The sequence below is a fragment of the Trichomycterus rosablanca genome, chromosome 12, assembly GCF_030014385.1.
Source record: "Trichomycterus rosablanca isolate fTriRos1 chromosome 12, fTriRos1.hap1, whole genome shotgun sequence".
Lineage (NCBI taxonomy): Eukaryota > Metazoa > Chordata > Actinopteri > Siluriformes > Trichomycteridae > Trichomycterus > Trichomycterus rosablanca.
Window position 1 is genome coordinate 210495 of NC_085999.1, and position 20153 is coordinate 230647.

At 42.4% G+C, this 20153-nt stretch overlaps 1 protein-coding gene across 1 annotated transcript; it reads left to right on the plus strand.

Moving 5' to 3' along the window:
- Positions 1–721: 721 nt before the first annotated feature.
- tspearb (thrombospondin-type laminin G domain and EAR repeats b) lies at positions 722–16302 on the plus strand. Its single transcript, XM_063006274.1, has 12 exons — positions 722–809; positions 5926–6146; positions 7009–7235; positions 7911–8001; positions 8104–8260; positions 9399–9533; positions 10090–10322; positions 14119–14308; positions 14603–14835; positions 15065–15243; positions 15933–16034; positions 16140–16302. Exons 1-12 carry the CDS (start codon positions 722–724, stop codon positions 16300–16302), a joined length of 2019 nt encoding a protein of 672 aa, XP_062862344.1.
- Positions 16303–20153: the final 3851 nt, after the last annotated feature.

Genomic DNA, 20153 nt, shown 5'->3' on the forward strand with positions numbered 1-20153 from the left:
CTCTCCTGGGTTTCATGTAAATGTTCAGGTGGTGCTGATGTCGCCTCCTCTCACAGGTGAACGTTCATCATCATGTTCACTCAGCGGTGAGGAAACATCTCCCTCCTCCACACACTCTCAGCTGAGAGAGCTACCATGACTTCTGACTTCACATGATCTTCTAAATCTCTCCTGACTCTACCTGCTGGAACCTGAAGACCTGGTGGATGTCAGAGATTTGTCTTCTCCACCATGGACACACAGAATGTTACTGAAATCTCAGGAGGTTTCTGCATGTTCTCACAACTTTTGGATTATTGTTGAACCTTCTTCTGATGCCTGCTAGAGTCTTGTTGGGATGTCAGTACTCTGGAGAAGATCATCCAGGATTGTTTAGAGATGTGAAGCCTCGACTGGGTGTTTTTGATCCTTCTAGTCTAAAATTTCTTTTGGATTTTTAAACTTCTTCTGGATGTTTGTTCTGGATGTTTCTCTTTGAGACTCTTTGAGATGTTGCTGAAACCTCAGAGATCTAGACAATCTTCTGGGTACCTTTATCACACCATCACTGATCTTGTTGTTGACTTTGGTTCTTCTAAAGACTCTTAGATGTTGATTTTTCACAAAGACCTTCAAATGTTTCTGAATCTGGAGACCTTCATCAATGAGCTCTGTTCTGCTCGACCTCGGCTGGCATGAGGAGATTCCAGAGGACTTTAGATTTTGAACTGACTGGATGGACATGAAAGCAGCCCTGATGCTGCAGACGTCGGTCATTCTTCTCTGCTTCATCACCAGCAGCTGGTCAGGGCCGTGGAGACCATGCACAGGTAATTCCTCTTCACCTAGCACAGGTCATAGGTCAGGTAAACATGCTCATCCTGCACAGGTACACAAGTTGTTGTGCTGGTACGAGTGGATCATACACAGCAGCGCTGCTGGAGGTTTTAAACACCTCACTGTCACTGCTGGACTGAGAATCGTCCACCAACCAAAAATATCCATCCAACAGCGCCCCGTTGGCAGCGTCCTGTGACCACTGATGAAGGTCTAGAAGATGAGCGACTCAAACAGCAGCAATAGATGAGCGATCGTCTCTGACTTTACATCTACAAGGTGGACCGACTAGGTAGGAGTGTCTAATAGAGTGGACAGTGAGTGGACACGGTATTTAAAAACTCCAGCAGCGCTGCTGTGTCTGATCCACTCATACCAGCACAACACACACTAACACACCAGCACCATGTCAGTGTCACTGCAGTGCTGAGAATCATCCACCACCTAAATAATACCTGCTCTGTGGGGGTCCTGAACATTGAAGAACAGCATGAAAGGAGCTAACAAAGCATGTAGAGAAACAGATGGACTACAGTCAGTAATTGTAGAACTACAAAGTGCGTCTATATGGTAACTGATGGGTGTATGATGGTGGTACAGTGATGGTGTGAGGATGTTTGGCTTCTCCTCAGGTTTCTACACAGAATTGTGAGAGATTGATCTACAGTTATCTGAAGCTTTTAGCTACAGTGATTAGATTTAGAAGAGTGATATAGGTGTTACATAACCTTCATCCTTCAGTAAAAGAACGATTGTTTATTAACCTGTGGTGTCTCAGGAAGACGTTTGGATCCACCTGTGTGGAACATGAATTTTATGGTTCTGGGATTTTAATGACTAAATGATTGGTGTAACGGGGCTGAGAACGTCTCGATCAGGATGAGATGAATCCTCACACCTGAACTTATTTGCAGATATTTAATCAATGTGGAACAATACAGTTGAAGTAAAACACAGGGTGTGGACGGCAAAGCATGAACAGTGACCCCCGGCCACCGACTGGCACAGCCTGAGACCCAGTGTGGCCATCTCTGGGGTCACTTACTTATCCAGGGTGGCTCCATGTCTCCAGGAACACGACTCTGAGCCTGGAGCAGCTTCTGGACGGTTGCCACCACATTACAAACTGGAACACAGTTTAGTTTATTTAAAAATCTGCTGGGTTCTAAATATACAGGCGGCAGCTTAATGATGAACACAGGCGTGTAAAGATCTATAATTTCATCTGAGTTTCTGGCGTGTTTATGGCGTGTTCCCCTGATTCCTCATTATTTATTATGATTTACACCTGAGTATAAACAAGACCAGCTTGGTTGAATCAAATAAGAAAGTTGTTAAACTGTGACCCATGTGGACAAAGTCACAACGTTCCTCCAGCTTCTACATCTCAGAACTTTAGTGCTTCTTGGTTCAGGTTTTTTTTTTTTCACCTAGATCATGAACAGGAACATGATCATCTATCTCTCCTGCTAATGTGGATGTTCCTCCTCACCTGGAGCAGGTTCAGCTCCTCACATGGTAGTTGAATGTAATTGGAGTTAAATCGTTCATTAGCTGAGGAGCAGGTGATAATGTTCCTCTGAAGAACAGAACTTACAGGTTACAGGCAGCTGCTCTAAGATCTCCTGAAGTTCAGGTTTGAACTTGTTCTTTGGTTTCGTTGTCGTCTTCCACGCGAGCTTTATAATTACTGCAGATTTTCTCTCAGATTGAGGAGGATTACAAGCTTCAGCTTCAGTAAACCGTTTAAGCTAAATAATTATGATATCAGTCAAAGAGCTGAAAGGAACGGAGGAGGAACCTAAAGCTTCTGTTCTTCTTCTGTTCTTCTCTGTGATCTTTTCTCCTCACTAGATTTAGAGCTACAGAAACATCTCAGCTTGCTAATGTAGAAGTCTGAACTGATTGTGCTGAGGGTTTTACTTCACAAATAAAGGTCAGAGAGTTGAAGGTGTTTTCCTCAGGAGATGAGATGGATGATTAGATGTGGCCTCCAGGTGCAGGATCCTGATTTGAGGAGGGTGTGTTTACTGATACCACAATGTGGTGACTAGAACACACATAAATAAAACTTTTATTCAATTTAAACCCCTGTCCATAATATTAATTATGGGTCAAATGATTTTAGTCAAATCCATCAATCATGCATTCATATAATCACTGTAGACAATCAGTAACAGTACTGTGGGCACTGCTGCCCAGCTCAGAAATGATGTGGTGGGTTTGTGGTAGAACTTTACTGACCTGCACAAAGATCAACATTAAACTAGGATTATTGAAACTGATGACGGTGAGCCGAGTCTAATCAGTACCAGACATCTCACGGATGGTTCTGGATCTCAGTGAGTTTTGGTTCCACTCAACATTTCTGAATAATATTGATGATCTTCTTGTCACTGTTGCTCTGTGATAGATAGATAGATAGATAGATAGATAGATAGATAGATAGATAGATAGATAGATAGATAGATAGATAGATAGATAGATACTTTATTGATCCCAAAGGAAATTAAAGTGTACTGTGCTGCTCATCAGGAGTTTTAATCTGGATTTATGTTGAGCCACTTTGTTTTATCTATACAAATGTACACGACTTGATTTGATCTGACTTAAATCACTGCAGTCATGGTCCAAAGTCTGATTTAAAGCTTCCCAGAAGAGTGGAGGTGTGTAGAGCACTAAAGGTGCACTGACTCCAGATGAACATACTCGGGTTTGGAATTAATTATTTAATGAGAACGTTAATATGATGTTCAGAATGTTCAGGTGTCTCCATGTATTTGCTCTGGGGTCGTTATGTTTACAGTGAGGCAGGTATTGTGAGGTTTCTGGATCTCTGAGGGTTTATTTGGATCTTTATAAGCCTTTATGGATCTGTCGGGGTTACTTTAGACTTCTTGTGGTCTCTGAGGTTTTCTGAGTGTCTCTGGGTGTTAGTAGGGTTACTGTTGAAGAGTTCCCGAATATTTATGGACAATTGTAAGATTACTGTGAGAGGTTTATTTAATCCACTGGTTCAGGTGTGTATAAGGTTTCAGTAGCTCTGTGTGGGTTTTGTGGGATGCTCTGTCTTTGTGGAAGGTTTGATGGATCTGTTTTATTCTTTATAAGGTTTTGGTTGATCTTGGTTCGAGTTAATTTTATTGGTTTAACTGTTTTGTGGAGCTGTTTTGGTCTCTGAGGTTTGTGACTGTCTGTAGTTTTTTCATTGCTTTTGTGGGATTATTGTGTTTCTTTTAGTATTGTTTTTCATTGTTGTCAGTTTTAATGTTTTTAAAGGTTTCTGGAGGTTTTCTAGGTCTGTGTAGGGCTGGGTTTTTGGTCACCTTGGTTCTTTGTAGGTGGTTGAACGCTCTCTTTGGGGTTTTACTTGTTTGTTTTTAATTGTTCCTGTGGGTTTTCTTGGTTTTGTGGTATTCCAGATGATGTTAAATGTCTCTGTGTTTTTGTGGAATGTTTTCTTTTGCTATGATATTTTTTTTGAGAAATTCATGATCTTTAGAGTTTTGAGGGACATTTGTAGGTTTCTGTGTTCTGAAGGGTGTGTGTAAGGGTATCTGTGATGTGTTTACTGTCCCTCAGACTGATATTTGTGTTGTTTTGTGGATCTAGATGGTTCATGGTGGGTCTCTGAGTTGTTTGTAAGTCTATGTGGGTGTCAGAATCTTCAAGTGGGAGTCTCTTCAGGTCCATACTGGTTTTATGGTACTTATATAAGCCTGTCAAGGTCTTCAGGAGACAATATAGGAAGTCTGTGGTGTTTCTGTACAAATCTTCAATTTAAGTGTGTCTACAGATTTTTAGGAGTCTCTGCAGGTCGCCATCTTTATTGAAACTTGTTCTTTTGAGGGTTGTCTGTGGTCTCCTGGTGGTCTGTGGGTCTAAATGAGCTCCAAAACAGAAAATTTGTTATTTTTTCTACCACATTAAATGCAGGTCATGAAGACGCTGGACGCTGAATCTGTTTGTTAGAAGGAACGTTGAACTCTGGATCCTTTCACAAATGTTCACAATGGAAAACAAACCTGGAGTTTGAGGTGGATGAGAGTGGAGACAGATGACGGATCTTCACCCTGAACAATCATCTCCACTATTCTATATTATTTACTCTATAGTGTGTGTTCCAGTTCCAGTTCAGCCCCAGGTCTCATTGTGGTAGGACCTCCATTCTCTCTGCTGTATTATATTGGGTATAAAGGAGTGATTTTGGGATAAAAGGAGGCCCCGGTACGCCCCTGTGTTTGTACTCAGAATCAGCTGCTGCTTAAAAGGTGCTGTTTGCTCTGGATGAATCGGAACACCGGGGCCTTTCACTCTTTGAAATGTGATCTATAGAGTTGCCTCCACTGCACCCGTTTCCTCTTTGATTCTCTAAATCTAAACAAAACCGAAACGCTCGACGCCCTTTCAACCTGAAGCTTTTATTTTATAGCAAATTTTTACTGAATAAAGTCTGATGTGGGGTAAATAACTTTGTTCTTTAATAAAATGAAGCTTTTTAAATGTTTAGTTTTATTTTTACTTCTTTTTATCAGTAAGTGATGAATATGCTGTAGTTACACAATCAGATGAGGGGCAAATACTTTTTCCACAGCAGTGTGTTTATCTCATGGTGTCTGAAGCTGGACGATAGTGACCAGCACTGATAACTGGTCTCTTACTGGGCCTTAACCAGAGAAACCGTAAATCAGAGACGGTTCCTGTAATATCAGAGATGGTATATCTGAGACGGTTCCTGTAATATCTGAGACGGTTCCTGTAATATCTGAGACGGTTCCTGTAATATCTGAGACGGTTCCTGTAATATCTGAGACGGTTCCAGCTCTCTCCTCTGTTGGATACGAACCTTCAGCTCGGAGTCGATCAGATTTCGCTCCACCTGCTGCTTTATATGAGCTTGTGTTTGCTCAGGATGGACGAGGATGGACAGAAGTTTGGTGATCAGGACCGGATGAGTTATGAGTGAGTGATCAGTGAAGCAGCACATTAGGGAAGGTCCTGGTGTTTCCCTGATTATAACGTTATAATGATCTGTATGTTAGCATTAGCGTGTGCTGTTTACAGCTGGTTTAAGTTGCAGGATCAGATTTTGGGATGTTTGTACCTCAGATCTGCTCCCGCTGGACCTTCTGCACCGCGTCGTCCCCGGTGACGCTGCTGATCAGAGTCGGATCAGGATGGTTCAGTCTCAGGGTTCCAGAGGACTGAAGTTTTCTGGACCTCCACAAGCTCTGAGCTTCCCATCGTCACAGATCTTCACCAACTGCAACTTCTTCCCTGCTGAGTTCTCCATCGTGGTCACCATCAAGATCCCCAAACTTATTTCTAATGTAAGAGACACTTCAGAACCTTCACAAATCCCTGTAGTTATATTCCAAACCTCGTTACCTCTCAGCCCAGCTTAGGCAGCCTTACGTTTACAATATTATTAACAGAACATCGTTAATGCCTCCAGCCTACGAACTCACCAACTAACACAGTTACACCTAAAACTCTTTTCTATAAAGAAATGTAATGATTTATTTATATCTTCTGTAGCTCTGAAATCCTGAATATCAGACAGACGATCACTAGTAATCCTTCTATAAAAAAAAATCAGCAAATCATCATGTACTGCCTCAAATTAATCAAAGTTTTAATATTTCCTCATCTTCCATTAAACTTTTCTTCACTCAGCAAATTCTTAATGAAAAACTGTTATAACAGCGCCCAGGTGGATGTTCCACAAGCACACCAGCGCTGAGATTCTGAACTCCTCGGTTTGAAACTCAGCATTGCCACCGGTCAGCTGGGTGCCATTTAGCGGGCAGAATTGTCAGTACCTGCAGCAGACACGGTTCTGCTAGGGAGGGATGACCGGACTATGTGTTATAACAGTTATAACAGATTTACGTCCATGTCACAGCACACAGACTGAGATTATAAAGCTTTTGGTTGATGTTTGTTTGAACTCTGGTGATAAAATTTGTCATATATTTATCTACACGTGAACTCAGTCCTCTTTGCTAACACCCCAGCCTCTCTACATAACCTGCACTAAACCATATAATAATAACCTAAATAGATTAGGGAAGCACCCTCATAACCCTCTACTGTCTCCACTTGGGGCAGATACACGACGGTAGCCATAAACACACATTTACTATATTTGACGTGTTTAGTTCTAATGTTGTGGTTTGGTGTTTGCTGCAGAAGGACGAGTACATCTTTACTCTCCTGGATGAAGATACAGACGAGCTGCTGGTCGGTCTCCGTCTCCGTCATGATAAACTTCACTTCCTGTATCAGTTAGATGGACGGATGAGGCGTGAGACCTTCAGGCAGGTGAACGTTGCTGATGGACGATGGCACACGATGGTTCTAGCGCTCAGTGGCCGTTACGCCGTCCTGACCGTGGACTGCAGCATCCCAGTAGAGCTGTGAGTACATTTACTCTGTATCTGATAGATTCATTAATTTATTAAAGTTAAATGAAATGAGATTTTTGGCTCGTGTGTTCGGTCACTAATAACGCTCCAGGTTTCTCTCCGGCTCTGATTTTATTTAGAAAAGTACCTTCAGATCTTTGTTTACCAGACGGTGAGTTTAGCAGGATTTGGTCACCAGACGTGGTTCTGGTTCAGTGTGGGTCTGTGGGGGGTGACGCTCGAGTCTCTGGATGTTGAGAGTCGATGTTGAGACGTGAAGCAGTGTAACTGTCGGTACTTGTGCCCCTTTATTTACTGTGATTTCCTGCCCCTCGACCCCTGATACCATCGTTAGTGTTGTTTAAGAGTCATTTTATTTATTTATTTATTTTTACTAACCACTCCATCCTGGTCAGGGTCACACTGGGTCTGGTTCCACTCAAAAACACTGGGCTCAGAACAAGAACATTACACCCCAGAGAGGGTGACTGTCCATCCCATTAAAAACCTGTAACACCAGTCTGAGTGTGTAATGTTGTCACTGTTTTAAAACAGGACGTCCGACAAGCTCACGGTCAGGCGTCCGACTACTTTTGACCATATAGTGTGTAATGCATGTGTGTGTTTGTGTGTGCGTGTGTGTGTGTGTGTTTGTTTCTGTGGTGTGTGTGTGTGGTTGAACCTCAGGCAGTTGGAGGAAACTTTTCCTGAAGATCTGGATGTAGAAGGTTCTCGGTTCTTGGTTGGCAGCAGGAGGAGATGGAGTGGACTCTTCTCTGTGAGGAACTTCAGCTCGTTCACACACGTCGCTCATGCTAATTCATGGTTAAATAAATAAATCAATAAAATAAAGTGATCTGAACCGTTTCTTCTCTCTCAGGGTTTGATGAGGCAGCTCGTCCTCGTACCAGGATCAGACGCCTCCTCTCGGGTTTGTCCCTCTTCAGACCCCAAACTCTCCATCTTATCAGTTCCTCAGATTCTCCTACACCTGCCAATCACATCTCCAGCCAATCAGCTCCCACTTTACCCCTACGGTAAGAATCAGCCAGAACCAGTGAGCCGATAATGAACGATTCATTTACATGTTTGATTTGAGGAGGTTTCATGAAGCTCCAGTACAAACACAGTGACGGGAATCATGAGAACATCACGTCCAGAACCTTCAGAACCTCAGTGGGATTTTATTTTAGCACAGACTGAACTGTAGGATGATAAATTCTAACGACTTTACTGCGCTTTATATTTATCATTATTATTAAATAAATTCACCCAGAGATCCACTGGGCCACCTGAGGAGGTTCACTCTGGTTCCTCTTGAGGTTCCTCATGAAATCAAGTCAAAAGTTCATGAATTCTTGATTTCTGAAAGTTCTTTTTCTGTGGCTGAATGAAACAAACTTGGTTTTTTAACTGTAGGGTCAGAAATATATGGACAGCAGTTGATTGATTTGGTGCTGTAGATTTATACTGAGGTGCTTTGATGGAACCTGAGTCCAACAGGTCAGTCCACTATCAGTCCAGGCCTCAGTGGTACCAGTGACCTGGTGGGCATCAAACAAAAACACTTCACCTCGTCACTGCTGCAGCATCATAAACCACCAGAAAACAGGACAGTCCAGTGAGCTTTACTTTACCATAAGACTAGAGTCTGTGGTGCAGAGAAGATCCACTGGAGATTTTTTTGTTGGAAATGTGGACAGAGCAGCAGAAAGAGTTTAGGGAAGCTCCACACCAGTGCCAACAAAAAAAAAACTCAGGGTCATCCAGCAGCTCATAGTTCTAATTCTGCCAGATTGATGTTTAGTGGGTTTAGTTTCAGTTATTCAGTCACAGGAGAAGAACTGCATGTTTCTAACAGGCGTCTATAAACTTTTGACCTGACTAAGTCGTTACTCTGCGCACCCTGTGGTGCAGGAGTGGTGTGTTGTGGTTTGGCAGTGATCGTGCTCAGTTGATGTTGGAATGGAACCAAATCCTTTGATGACAGAATGAGGAGGATTTTACTGGGTTTAGGAAGCCAGTGAAAGTGGGTACGGTGGGTAAAAGTTTGTGCCCCCTCCTGGTTTCTTCTGTTCGTCACTCTTAATAGTTTCAGATCTTTCACCAAAAAACAATAAAAGACAAAAAAACTTGTGTAATTGTGTAATTTTTGTATCTTTAATCTCTCTGTAGAGGCGGAGCTCCGGGTGACGCAGCGCGGGGCCCCTCCACTGTGTGTGAGGGCCACGGTGGGGCAGCTGTGGTTCAACACTGACGAGAGGGCGCTGTTCCTGTGTAACGGTACCAACTGGATCACCATGATGCATGGTACACACACACACACACACACACACACACACACACACTCCTGTACACACACACACACAAACACACTCCTGTGCACACACACACACACACACTCATGTACACACACACACACACTCATGTACACACACACAATTCATGAGTTGCCATCAGATGCCAGGAGCTCCTTTCACACGTCCCACTAAAGAATGGTGTTGATGCCTGACTCAGTTCTTCATGTCTGTATAAGAACTGGAGCTTCAGTACTTCAGGATCTAAATGCTTTGTGCTTGAATGTCCTCTGTCCAAGGTCATATGGACACCGGTCATCAGGCTCCCAAAACATTCTGGGCTGCAGATACTTTAGCTGGTGTGTTGTGGACAGAACCATAATTCCAAGAATTCCACATTCAGCTCTGTGTCGTGACCCAGACTGTTTATAATCTGTTAGAATATTAAATATAAATCGTTCCACCAATAATCCATCAATAATCCATCAATAATCCATCAATAATCCACCAATAATCCATCAATAATCCACCAATAATCTCACTGTAATTCATGTGATTGTTCTCCACAGAACAGGAGAAGCTGGATTATGTTGAAGATCATCAGAATCTCTTCACAAACTCAGAGACGTTTGATATCGAGGTTTTCCAGCTCCCGTCTCTCGGATTATTTATCGCCACAGCGAACCGCGACTCCGGTTCTGGCTCCAGTATTTACAGATGGACCGACGGAAGGTTCCAGAGATACCAGAACATCGACACGTACGACGCCCAGGCCTGGAAATTCTTCACTGTGGATAAAAAGGTTAGAAAGTGAGGGTTAAGGGCCTTGCTCAAGGGCCCAACAGGGGCAACCTGGCAGTTAAACCAGTAACCACAGCTTAGTGATGAGCTTCATGTGGGTATTATTTCATATTTAATCATGGAGATACAGCTGAGAGGAACCTGCTGGTTGTCGGCTCTAAACTGCTCAGTGATTGATGTGGTCAGGAATGAAATTCATCTGTCAGGATCTTATACAGTTTTACACTATAAACAGCTACAAATTACAGAGAGCAGATGTGTGCAGATGTTCAGCTATAAAACACAACACTCGTATTACAGCTGCATGGAAATATTTAGATCAAATTCTGAGATATTTTTGATAAAACTTGTTTTTATACCAAAGTGTCGAAGAAATAACTGTTAATGTTAAAAATACTCAGTCAAGATCAGAACTAAACTAAAACCCACAAAACTCAGATTAGAAGATCTGCCATGACAAGACCAAGATCCAGAGCAACTGAGACCAAGATAAAGATCCACACTGACCAGGACTAAACCAAGAACTTCAACAACCAAGATGAAATAAAGATCTGTACCAACCAAAACCAAGTGTGTAGTCCTGCTCTGAGCTCCAGATGTTCCACGACCCTGATTATAAAATGTTTACTGAAGGAAAATCAATCATTTGGTATCAATTAAGGAAATTAATAAACAACACTAAATTAAAACTGGGATTAAGACCAAAATCAGAGAGTCACGTTCTCTAGACAGTGTGTGTGTGTGTGTTTAATGAACACAACGTCCTGAGTAAAAGTCAGATTGGTTTTCTACCAAATTACCGCACTACCGATCATATTTACACCCTACACACCCTGATCGAAAAATATGTAGTTCAAAATAACTCTAAAATATTTGCATGTTTTATTGATTTAAAAAAAGCTTTTGATTCCATTTGGCATGAAGGATTGTTTTATAAAATGTTAGAGAGTGGTGTAGGGGGTAAAACATCTGATCTTATTAAATCCATGTACACAGAAAACCAGTGTGGAATAAGAATCGGCAGTAAGAGAAACATCTCATCTCTCAGGAGCGTGGAGTGAGACAGGGCTGCTGTTTAAGTCCAACTCTATTTAACATCTATATTAATGAATTGGCCTCCATGTTAGAGCACTCAGCCACGCCCGGTCTCACTCTACACGACTCCGAGATTAAACTCCTGCTGTATGCAGATGATCTGGTCCTGCTGTCCCCCAGCGCTCAGGGTCTCCAGCACAAACTGGACCTGCTGCAGCAGTACTGTCAGACCTGGGCCCTGACAGTCAACCTCAAAAAGACCAAAATTATGACCTTCCAGAAAAGAGCCAGATCTCAGGGAACCAAACACACATATAAATTAGGACAGCATGAAATTGAGCACACTAAAGATTATACTTACCTCGGACTGAACATCAGTTCCACAGGAAACTTTAACCCGGCAGTAAATGAACTGAGAGAAAAAGCTCGCAGGGCGTCGACGCCATAAAACGTCAAACATTCGTGGAAATTCCGATTCGAATTTGGCTTAAAATTTTTGAATCAATAATTGAACCGATTGCTCTATATGGCAGTGAAGTTTGGGGTTCGCTTACACACCATCAATTCCATAATTGGGACAAACATCCATTAGAGACCCTGCACACAGAGTTCTGTAAAAGCATCCTAAAGGTGCACAGACACACCACGAACACACACCAACACACCACTAACACACACACCAACACACCACTAACACACACACCAACACACCACGAACACACACCAACACACCACTAACACACACACCAACACACCACTAACACACACACCAACACACCACGAACACACACCAACACACCACTAACACACACACCAACACACCACTAACACACACCAACACACACAGACACACCACGAACAATGCGTGCAGGGCAGAATTAGGCCGATTTCCACTAATTATAAACATACAGAGAAGAGCATCAACTTCTGGAACCATCTAAATAAGAGCGACCCCCAAACTTATCATTATAAAGCCCTGAAACACCAAGAGCTGAGCAAACATACCAGTCCCCTCATCCAACTGGTCCTGAGTCACTGCACCCACACACCACTAACACACACAGATACACCACTAACACACACAGATACACCACTAACACACACCGATACACTAATAACACACACAGACACTCTAACACACACAGATACACCACTAACACACACAGACACTCTAATAACACACACAGACACTCTAACACACACAAACACATTGCTAACACACACCGACACACTAATAACACACACTAACACAATAAAGACTCAGGAACAGGAGAAATCTGTAAACCCAATTAGAATAAACCAAATTACACAAAAACTCAGAACTAAATATCTGAATTATTGGGAAACTGAAACTAAATCTCAAAGTAAAATGCAGTTATTTATTATTTGTTATTTGTTATTTGGCCCTAAACAGACACTACAGTGCAGCAGATTATCTGAGCGCAGTATCCGACCCTAAAGTAAGAAACACCCTGACGAGGTACAGACTGAGCGCACACGACCTGGCCGTGGAGACGGGGCGACACACCCGGTCCTGGCTGCCCCGGGAGGAGAGGTCGTGTCAGCACTGCACTCTCAGTACAGTAGAGACGGAGCTGCACTTCCTCACCCGGTGTACCAAGTACCACCACGTCCGCTCCCAATTCTTCCCTAAATTTAACAACATCATCCCCAACTTCACCTCCCTCCCAGACCCCGACAAACTGCCCCACCTACTGGGGGAGCACAGAGAGAGCTGCACACTAGCAGCACTCTATACTCACACCTGCCACCAGGTGAGGGACAGTGGGTGACCATGTCCCATACACATACACACACACACACACACACACACACACACACACATGCACAAACTGATTGTTTTACTACCTCATTATTGTAAATATTATACTTTTTATTGTTATTATTTTGCACTGTTTTTATTAATATTTTATTCTATTCTATATTTTTTGCACATGTAACTGTTCTGTATATTTTTGTTCTTTCTTATTTTTATTGTTTATATTTCACTGTAACTTGCTTTGGCAATACGAATGTCCTTATTTGTCATGCCAATAAAGCTTCTTTTGAGTTTGAGTTTGAGTGTGTGTGTGTGTGTGTGTGTGTGTGTGTGTTTAATATGTGTGTGTGTGTGTGTGTGTGTTTAATGTGTGTGTGTGTGTGTGTGTTTAATGTGTGTGTGTGTGTTTAATGTGTGTGTGTGTGTGTGTGTGTGTGTTTAATGTGTGTGTGTGTGTGTGTGTGTGTGTGTGTGTTTAATGTGTGTGTGTGTGTTTAATGTGTGTGTGTGTGTGTTTAATGTGTGTGTGTGTGTGTGTGTGTGTTTAATGTTTGTGTGTGTGTGTTTTGTGTGTGTGTGTGTTTAATGTGTGTGTGTGTGTGTGTGTTTAATGTGTGTGTGTGTGTGTGTGTGTGTGTGTTTAATGTGTGTGTGTGTGTGTTTAATGTGTGTGTGTGTGTGTGTGTGTTTAATGTGTGTGTTTAATGTGTGTGTGTGTGTGTGTGTGTGTGTGTGTTTAATGTGTGTGTGTGTGTGTGTTTAATGTGTGTGTGTGTGTGTGTGTGTTTAATGTGTGTGTGTGTGTGTGTTTAATGTGTGTGTGTGTGTTTAATGTGTGTGTGTGTGTGTGTGTGTGTTTAATGTGTGTGTGTGTGTTTAATGTGTGTGTGTGTGTGTGTGTTCAATGTGTGTGTGTGTGTTTAATGTGTGTGTGTGTGTGTGTGTGTGTGTGTGTGTGTGTGTGTGTGTGTGTGTGTGTTAGAGGTTCCTGGTGGTTGCTAACTCCAGACGTAGCAGTGCTAGTGAGTGTGAGTTCTCTGTGATCTATAAATGGAGCTCGAGGAAGCAGAACTTTGTCGTTTATCAGAAGATAAACACGTACAGCGCCCGGGACTGGGAGGCCTTCCGTATCCATGACGATGACTTCTTAGCTGTAGCCAATCATAGACAAGGTGAGAATATTTACGTTAAAAGCATTGTCGACATTTTTTGAAAACTAAACTTAACGGGCCCTCCTGCAGAGGAGATCAGGAGTCATACTCATCTGCATTGCCATTAATGGCCAGCAGAGGGAGCATGGAGGCACAGATGATTGACATGTTGGTTCCTCTTGACTGACAGTCACCTGCTGTCATCTCGTTGAACGCTAATTCACTCCAGATGAACGTGTTCCTGTTAATCCCTCGTTGTGAGTGTTAGCCGGTGTTATCGGCTCCTCTGTTGGTAACCTGCTTTCCTCTGTGCAGGTGAAATGAACCACAACATCGAGAGCGTCATCTACAGGTGGAACCGCCACACCAGGATGTTTGAGGTGAATCAGACCATCTCCACGTCTGGAGCATACGACTGGGAGTTCTTCACCATCGGACCGTACCATTTTCTGGTGGTGGCCAACACCTTCAACGGCAAATCCACCGCCATCAGCTCCAGCATCTACATCTGGCTGGAGGGGAAGTTCCAGCTGTTCCAGGACATCATGGTACCAGATTTAATCTTCTACAGCGTGAAGACGTGATGAGGTTCTGTTAGTCATGGTTTAAACCACCAGCATCAGAGAGTAATAAATCAGATCAGTCAGGAACCCTGAACCCTTTCATTAGTGAGAGCTGTGATTAGTGATCAGGTACAGGTGTGTGTGTGTGTGTGTGTTAGGAGGAAGGTGTGTAGGGACTTTCCTGTGTTAATGGTCTGTGGGTGTGTGATTTCAGACGTATGGAGCTATAGACTGGGAGATGTTCCAGATTGGTAACAGGTTCTTTTTGGCTGTAGCAAACTCTCAGAAATTCAGTGAGACGGGTTCAGTTCTCTACAGCATCAACTCCACCATCTACGAGCTGAACAACACCACACAGACCTTCGTCAAGTTCCAGGACATCATCACCAGCAGGTAAAATAAACATCAATCACATGTCGTCTGATGTTCGGGGTTTGATGTGTGTGAACCAGGGGCGGCAGCAGATGTTTTGGACCCTCCCACAAGTGGATGCCCTGCCCTTGGTTTATCATCCACGTGCTTTCTTAAGTGAGGGTTGCAGTGGATTGTTCCAAAGCCAAACTGGGAGATATGATCTGTTCTGTGGGTCTGGGGTCTGGCCTGTGGTCTTAATCCAGTGGAACATGTTTGCCATGTTCTCAGACCCAGTTTACATTGCCAACATCTAATCTGGAGCTCTGGCCAGTCTATACTGTCCATCACATTTCTGCTGCCTGACTGGATGGTGACAACTCAATATTTATGGCTGACCGTCCAGGTTGGGTGGAGAGTTTGGTCACCCTCCTGGCTCCAAGCGTGATACCTAATAATCTTCTATCTGTAGTTTTTCTGGGGATCTTTATGAGACGTTTTTGTCCGGCGTCTCCCCTCAAACCTGTTCAGACTTGTTATCTTTACCTGGTTAATGGAAGAACACCAGCTCTGTTACCTCCACACGGTCCTGATCCATGAACATTCCCCCTGCACCTCTTATTATTCAGATCTCCAGGGATCTTTGTCCTTCATGTGTTTTTGATGTTTTTGGACCCCCCTCCACAGTGTTTCTGTTTGTGTGAATGATCTCTGTATGAATTATGTTGCAGTGCGTTAGATTGGGAGTTTTTCACGGTGGGTGACGATAAATTCTTGGTGGTGGCGAACTCGTACGATGGAGCTTCTTACTCAATAAACAGTGTTATATACAGGTGAGAGGATCGTGTTTCATCCAGAAGTTTCATCCAGGCTCTGGTTAGCTAGCATGCTAACAGGTTGGTGTGTGTGTGTGTGTGTGTGTGTGTGTGTGTGTTTAGGTGGCAGGGTTATGAAGGATTTGTTCCTGTGCACAGATTAAACACACACGGATGCAAAGACTGGGAATTCTTCACTTCCTCTGACGGCTCTTACCTCATTTCCTCCAGCGCCAGAGCTCCCTACTCCAAAGTGCTCAAGCTAAAGACGTACTACCAGCGTTAACGCTAACAGGCAGTTAGGCGGCAACAATAGCAAACTCAATACAGTTTAAGCAATTGAGGGTTAAGGGCCTTGATCAGGGGCCCAACAGTGGCAGCGTGGCAGTGCCGGGGCTTGTACCTCTTAGTGGCTAACAACTTTTGTTTGGTACAAAGTGAAACTCGTCGTAATGGTGGACACTTCCATCACCAGTGTCTCAGTCCCAGCCTGACCACGCCCATACTGCAAAACTCTGTGATCAGGTTTCTGGTGTGATTACAGGTTTACAGTAAGTTCTATTTACAGTGGGGGCCAAAAGTCTGAGGCCAGGGGTGTGTGTGAGGCTTTATTGTTATTTCAGATCTATACAAGTACAAACTGAAACAAAACAACGTTCCTCCAGGATCAGGTTCAGGTTCAGGTTCAGGTTCAGGACCAGAACCAGGACCAGGACCAGGACCAGGACCAGGTTCAGGTTCAGGTTCAACACAAAACAAACAACACAATACACACAGTTTATGCAGATCTAATCTAACAGTCTAATAAACACAAGGAACTAAATCATCAGATGTGTTAGAGAATCGTGTGTAAATATAAAAGCTGGATGAGGTTTAGATCAGGTGACTGAGGAGGAACGTTCACGACCTTCATCACTGCTTGATCTTCTTTGGTCTTCAGTTAGATGTTTTACAGCTATGAGGCCTGTTTGGGGTTTAAAGATCCAGTAAAGAGGGTGTAGCAGCTCTCTACAGAATAAAGAGGTACGTCTACATTTTCAGGGTGCAGTTGATTCTGTGTAGGTCCCAAATTTAAATCAGAAGCATTTTTAATTGTGGCTTTAGACGTCTGGCCCCCGCTGTATGTTTATATCTCAGTTCCAGAATTATTTTCCTCCTGTAAAGTTTTGTTTGTGGTTAATCTCACACCAACAAACATTAAATTAAACAACATTTTTATGAAAAAAAAAACATGAGCATGAGATTTTTAGATGCTTCTGGTACTTGGTAACCTTGTTCTGTGTAAAATGATTAATTAATTATAAATTAAGCTTTCTGATGAAGAGTTTTGGTAAAAAAAAAAATACAGGTTGGTTCTAAAGAAAAGAAAATAACGTCCACTGTAAAATATGGGCATCATAATTGTGACTAAATACAAAGAGCCGTAACACGTACGGAGAGACACACTACAGACTCCTCAAGTACCCCATCTAGTGCAGATGCTTTGACCAAACAGTCCCAGTTGCACAATGGTGATGAAGCCCATTTAACTTCCAAGTCAACTGTACCTGTTTGGATGCCTGGCCAGGTAGATAGCACCACCACCACCTGGGATTCAGGCTCGAGAGCTCAGAAGATCAAGAGAAAGAGAGATTTTTTAATTGCTGTTACCAAGAGAGTAAATAAATCTGGAGCTGAGTTTATATTCACTGTGAGAGATTCATTTGCACACAATCAAGCAGTAACTGATCATTTTAATATTATTATTATAATTGTTAATATTGTTGTTTTTATGTTTTTATGCAGATAATACTGGCAGCTATTAAGACAAACTGTTTAAAGAATTTAAAAAAGAGTATTCATGAAATATTTGTATTCTATATTTATTGTATTTTATATTATGTAGCACAGCAGCATTATTTATGGTTATAACATTATTATAATATTGTTGTGTGTAAATGTAAGGTTTGTGTGTGCAGCTGTAAAAATAAACTCAATATTTTATTGATTTAACTGGTTTTTATCATTTTTATTTTTTGTGTGTCATAACGGTTTGAAGTAGTTCAAGTAGTTTGGATTTAGTTTAGGGTTAAGGCTATTGTTATGGTTTGGGTTTAGGTAAGGGTGTGATCCAGGGCTACAGTTTAGGTTTGAGTAAGGGTTAGGATTGGCTATTTTCATAAAAATTAGAAAAGAAACATGAATGGCTATATTTCAAACTCTTGGTGTGGAAGCTGGAAACCAGAAGGTTAAACGCTTGGCCATCATGTCCAATGTGTGGCTTATTTTATAGCCTCAGAAGTTGTAATTGGTACAATGGGTGGAGATAATAAAGATAATTTCCATTAATTAATGGAGATAAATAACTTTGAACTTTGATTGATGGCTGTTAAACTGAGGTTCTGATTGATGAACTGTGTCTATCTGGTGGTCAGAACTGGTACTGACTTTAATCTTCAAGAGGCATCGTGGCAATGTCAGTGTAGGTGGCTCGTAAAAGGTGGGGAGAAAAAAAACCTGTTAACATGGAGAGAACATACAAAACTCTTCCCAAACCCAGGTTCTCTATTGTCATCTTTAAATAAATCATATCTGTTGTCATTTTAGTTAGATTTTATTAAATCTATTAAATAGAATGAAGAATAGAATGCCTAGTTGAAAATAAAAAATAAAATAATAGAAAAAAGCACTGATATTGATGTGGAGGAGGATTATGAGGAGGAGGAGAAGGATGAATTTTAAGTGTTCTCATAATAATAACATTTTAAATAAAGAATTATTGGTAATCAGAATCAGAATCAGAATCAGATTTATTGGCCAGGTATGTGGATACACACAAGGAATTTGTTTCCGGCTGATGGTATCTCTCTAGTAATGGTACGATACAGTGTACAAGCAACGTATACATTAAACATTAAACACAAAAATCACAAAATTATCCAAACTATAAGATTATATACACACAATATACAGATATGTAATTTAGCAGCATCTGAAATATTTACAAAACAGTAAAGTGCACAACATGTAGGATGAGTACTACAGTGTAGTCAATTTGGCAGCAGATGAATATTTTTACGCTTACGTGTTATGTATTATCAGTCATTTATTTATTTAGTAGGGAGATCGCCTGTGGGAAGAAACTGCTTTTAAATCTGGTGGTTTTAATGTGGATGGATCTATAGCGCCTGCCGGAGGGGAGGGGTTGGATAAAGTAATGTCCAGGGTGTGAGGAGTCAGTGATCATTTTCTCTGCCCGTTTCTTGGTTCTTGAAGTATACAAGTCCTGGATAGAGGGCAGAGGAGCACCAATGATTTTTTCAGCTGACTTCACCTGTCGCTGCAGTCTGTTCCTTTGTTGTGTTGTGGCTGCACCAAACCAGACTGTGATGGAAGTGCACAGAACTGATTCGATGGCCGCAGTGTAGAATTGTCTTAGCAGCTCCTGTGGCAGTCCCAGCTTTCGCATTTTCCACAGAAAGAACATTCTCTGTTGGGTTTTCTTGATGGTGGAGTTGATGTTATACTCCCACTTCAGGTCCTGGGAAATGATAGTGCCCAAAAACTAGAAGGACTCCACAGTTGAAACAGGACTGCCTAAAATTGTGAGTGGGAGCCGTGCTGGTGAGTGTTTTCTGAAGTCCACTGTCATCTCTACAGTCTTGAGCGTGTTAAGCTCCAGGTTGTTCTGACCGCACCAGTGCACCAGCTGGTCGACCTCTCGCCGGTAAGCAGATTCATCTCCGTCGCGAATCAGACCAATGATTGTAGTATCATCTGCAAACTTCAAGAGTTTCACAGATGGGTCACTGGAGATGCAGTCATTGGTGTAGAGTGAAAAGAGCAGTGGTGAGATAACACTTCCCTGAGGAGTACCAGTACTGACTGTCCGAGTGTGAGAAGTGACTTCTCCTAGCTTCACCTGCTGTGTTCTGCCTGTCAGGAAGCTGGTAATCCATTGACACATGGCAGGGGGCACAGTGAGCTGAGAGAGTTTGTAGGAGAAAATTCCAGGGTTGACAGTGTCGAAAGCCGAGCTGAAGTCCACAAACAGGATCCTTACATAAGTCCCAGGGCAGTCGAGGTGTTTCAGGACGTAGTGAAGGCCCATGTTGATTGCATCATCCACTGACCTGTTAGCCCTATATGCAAACTGCA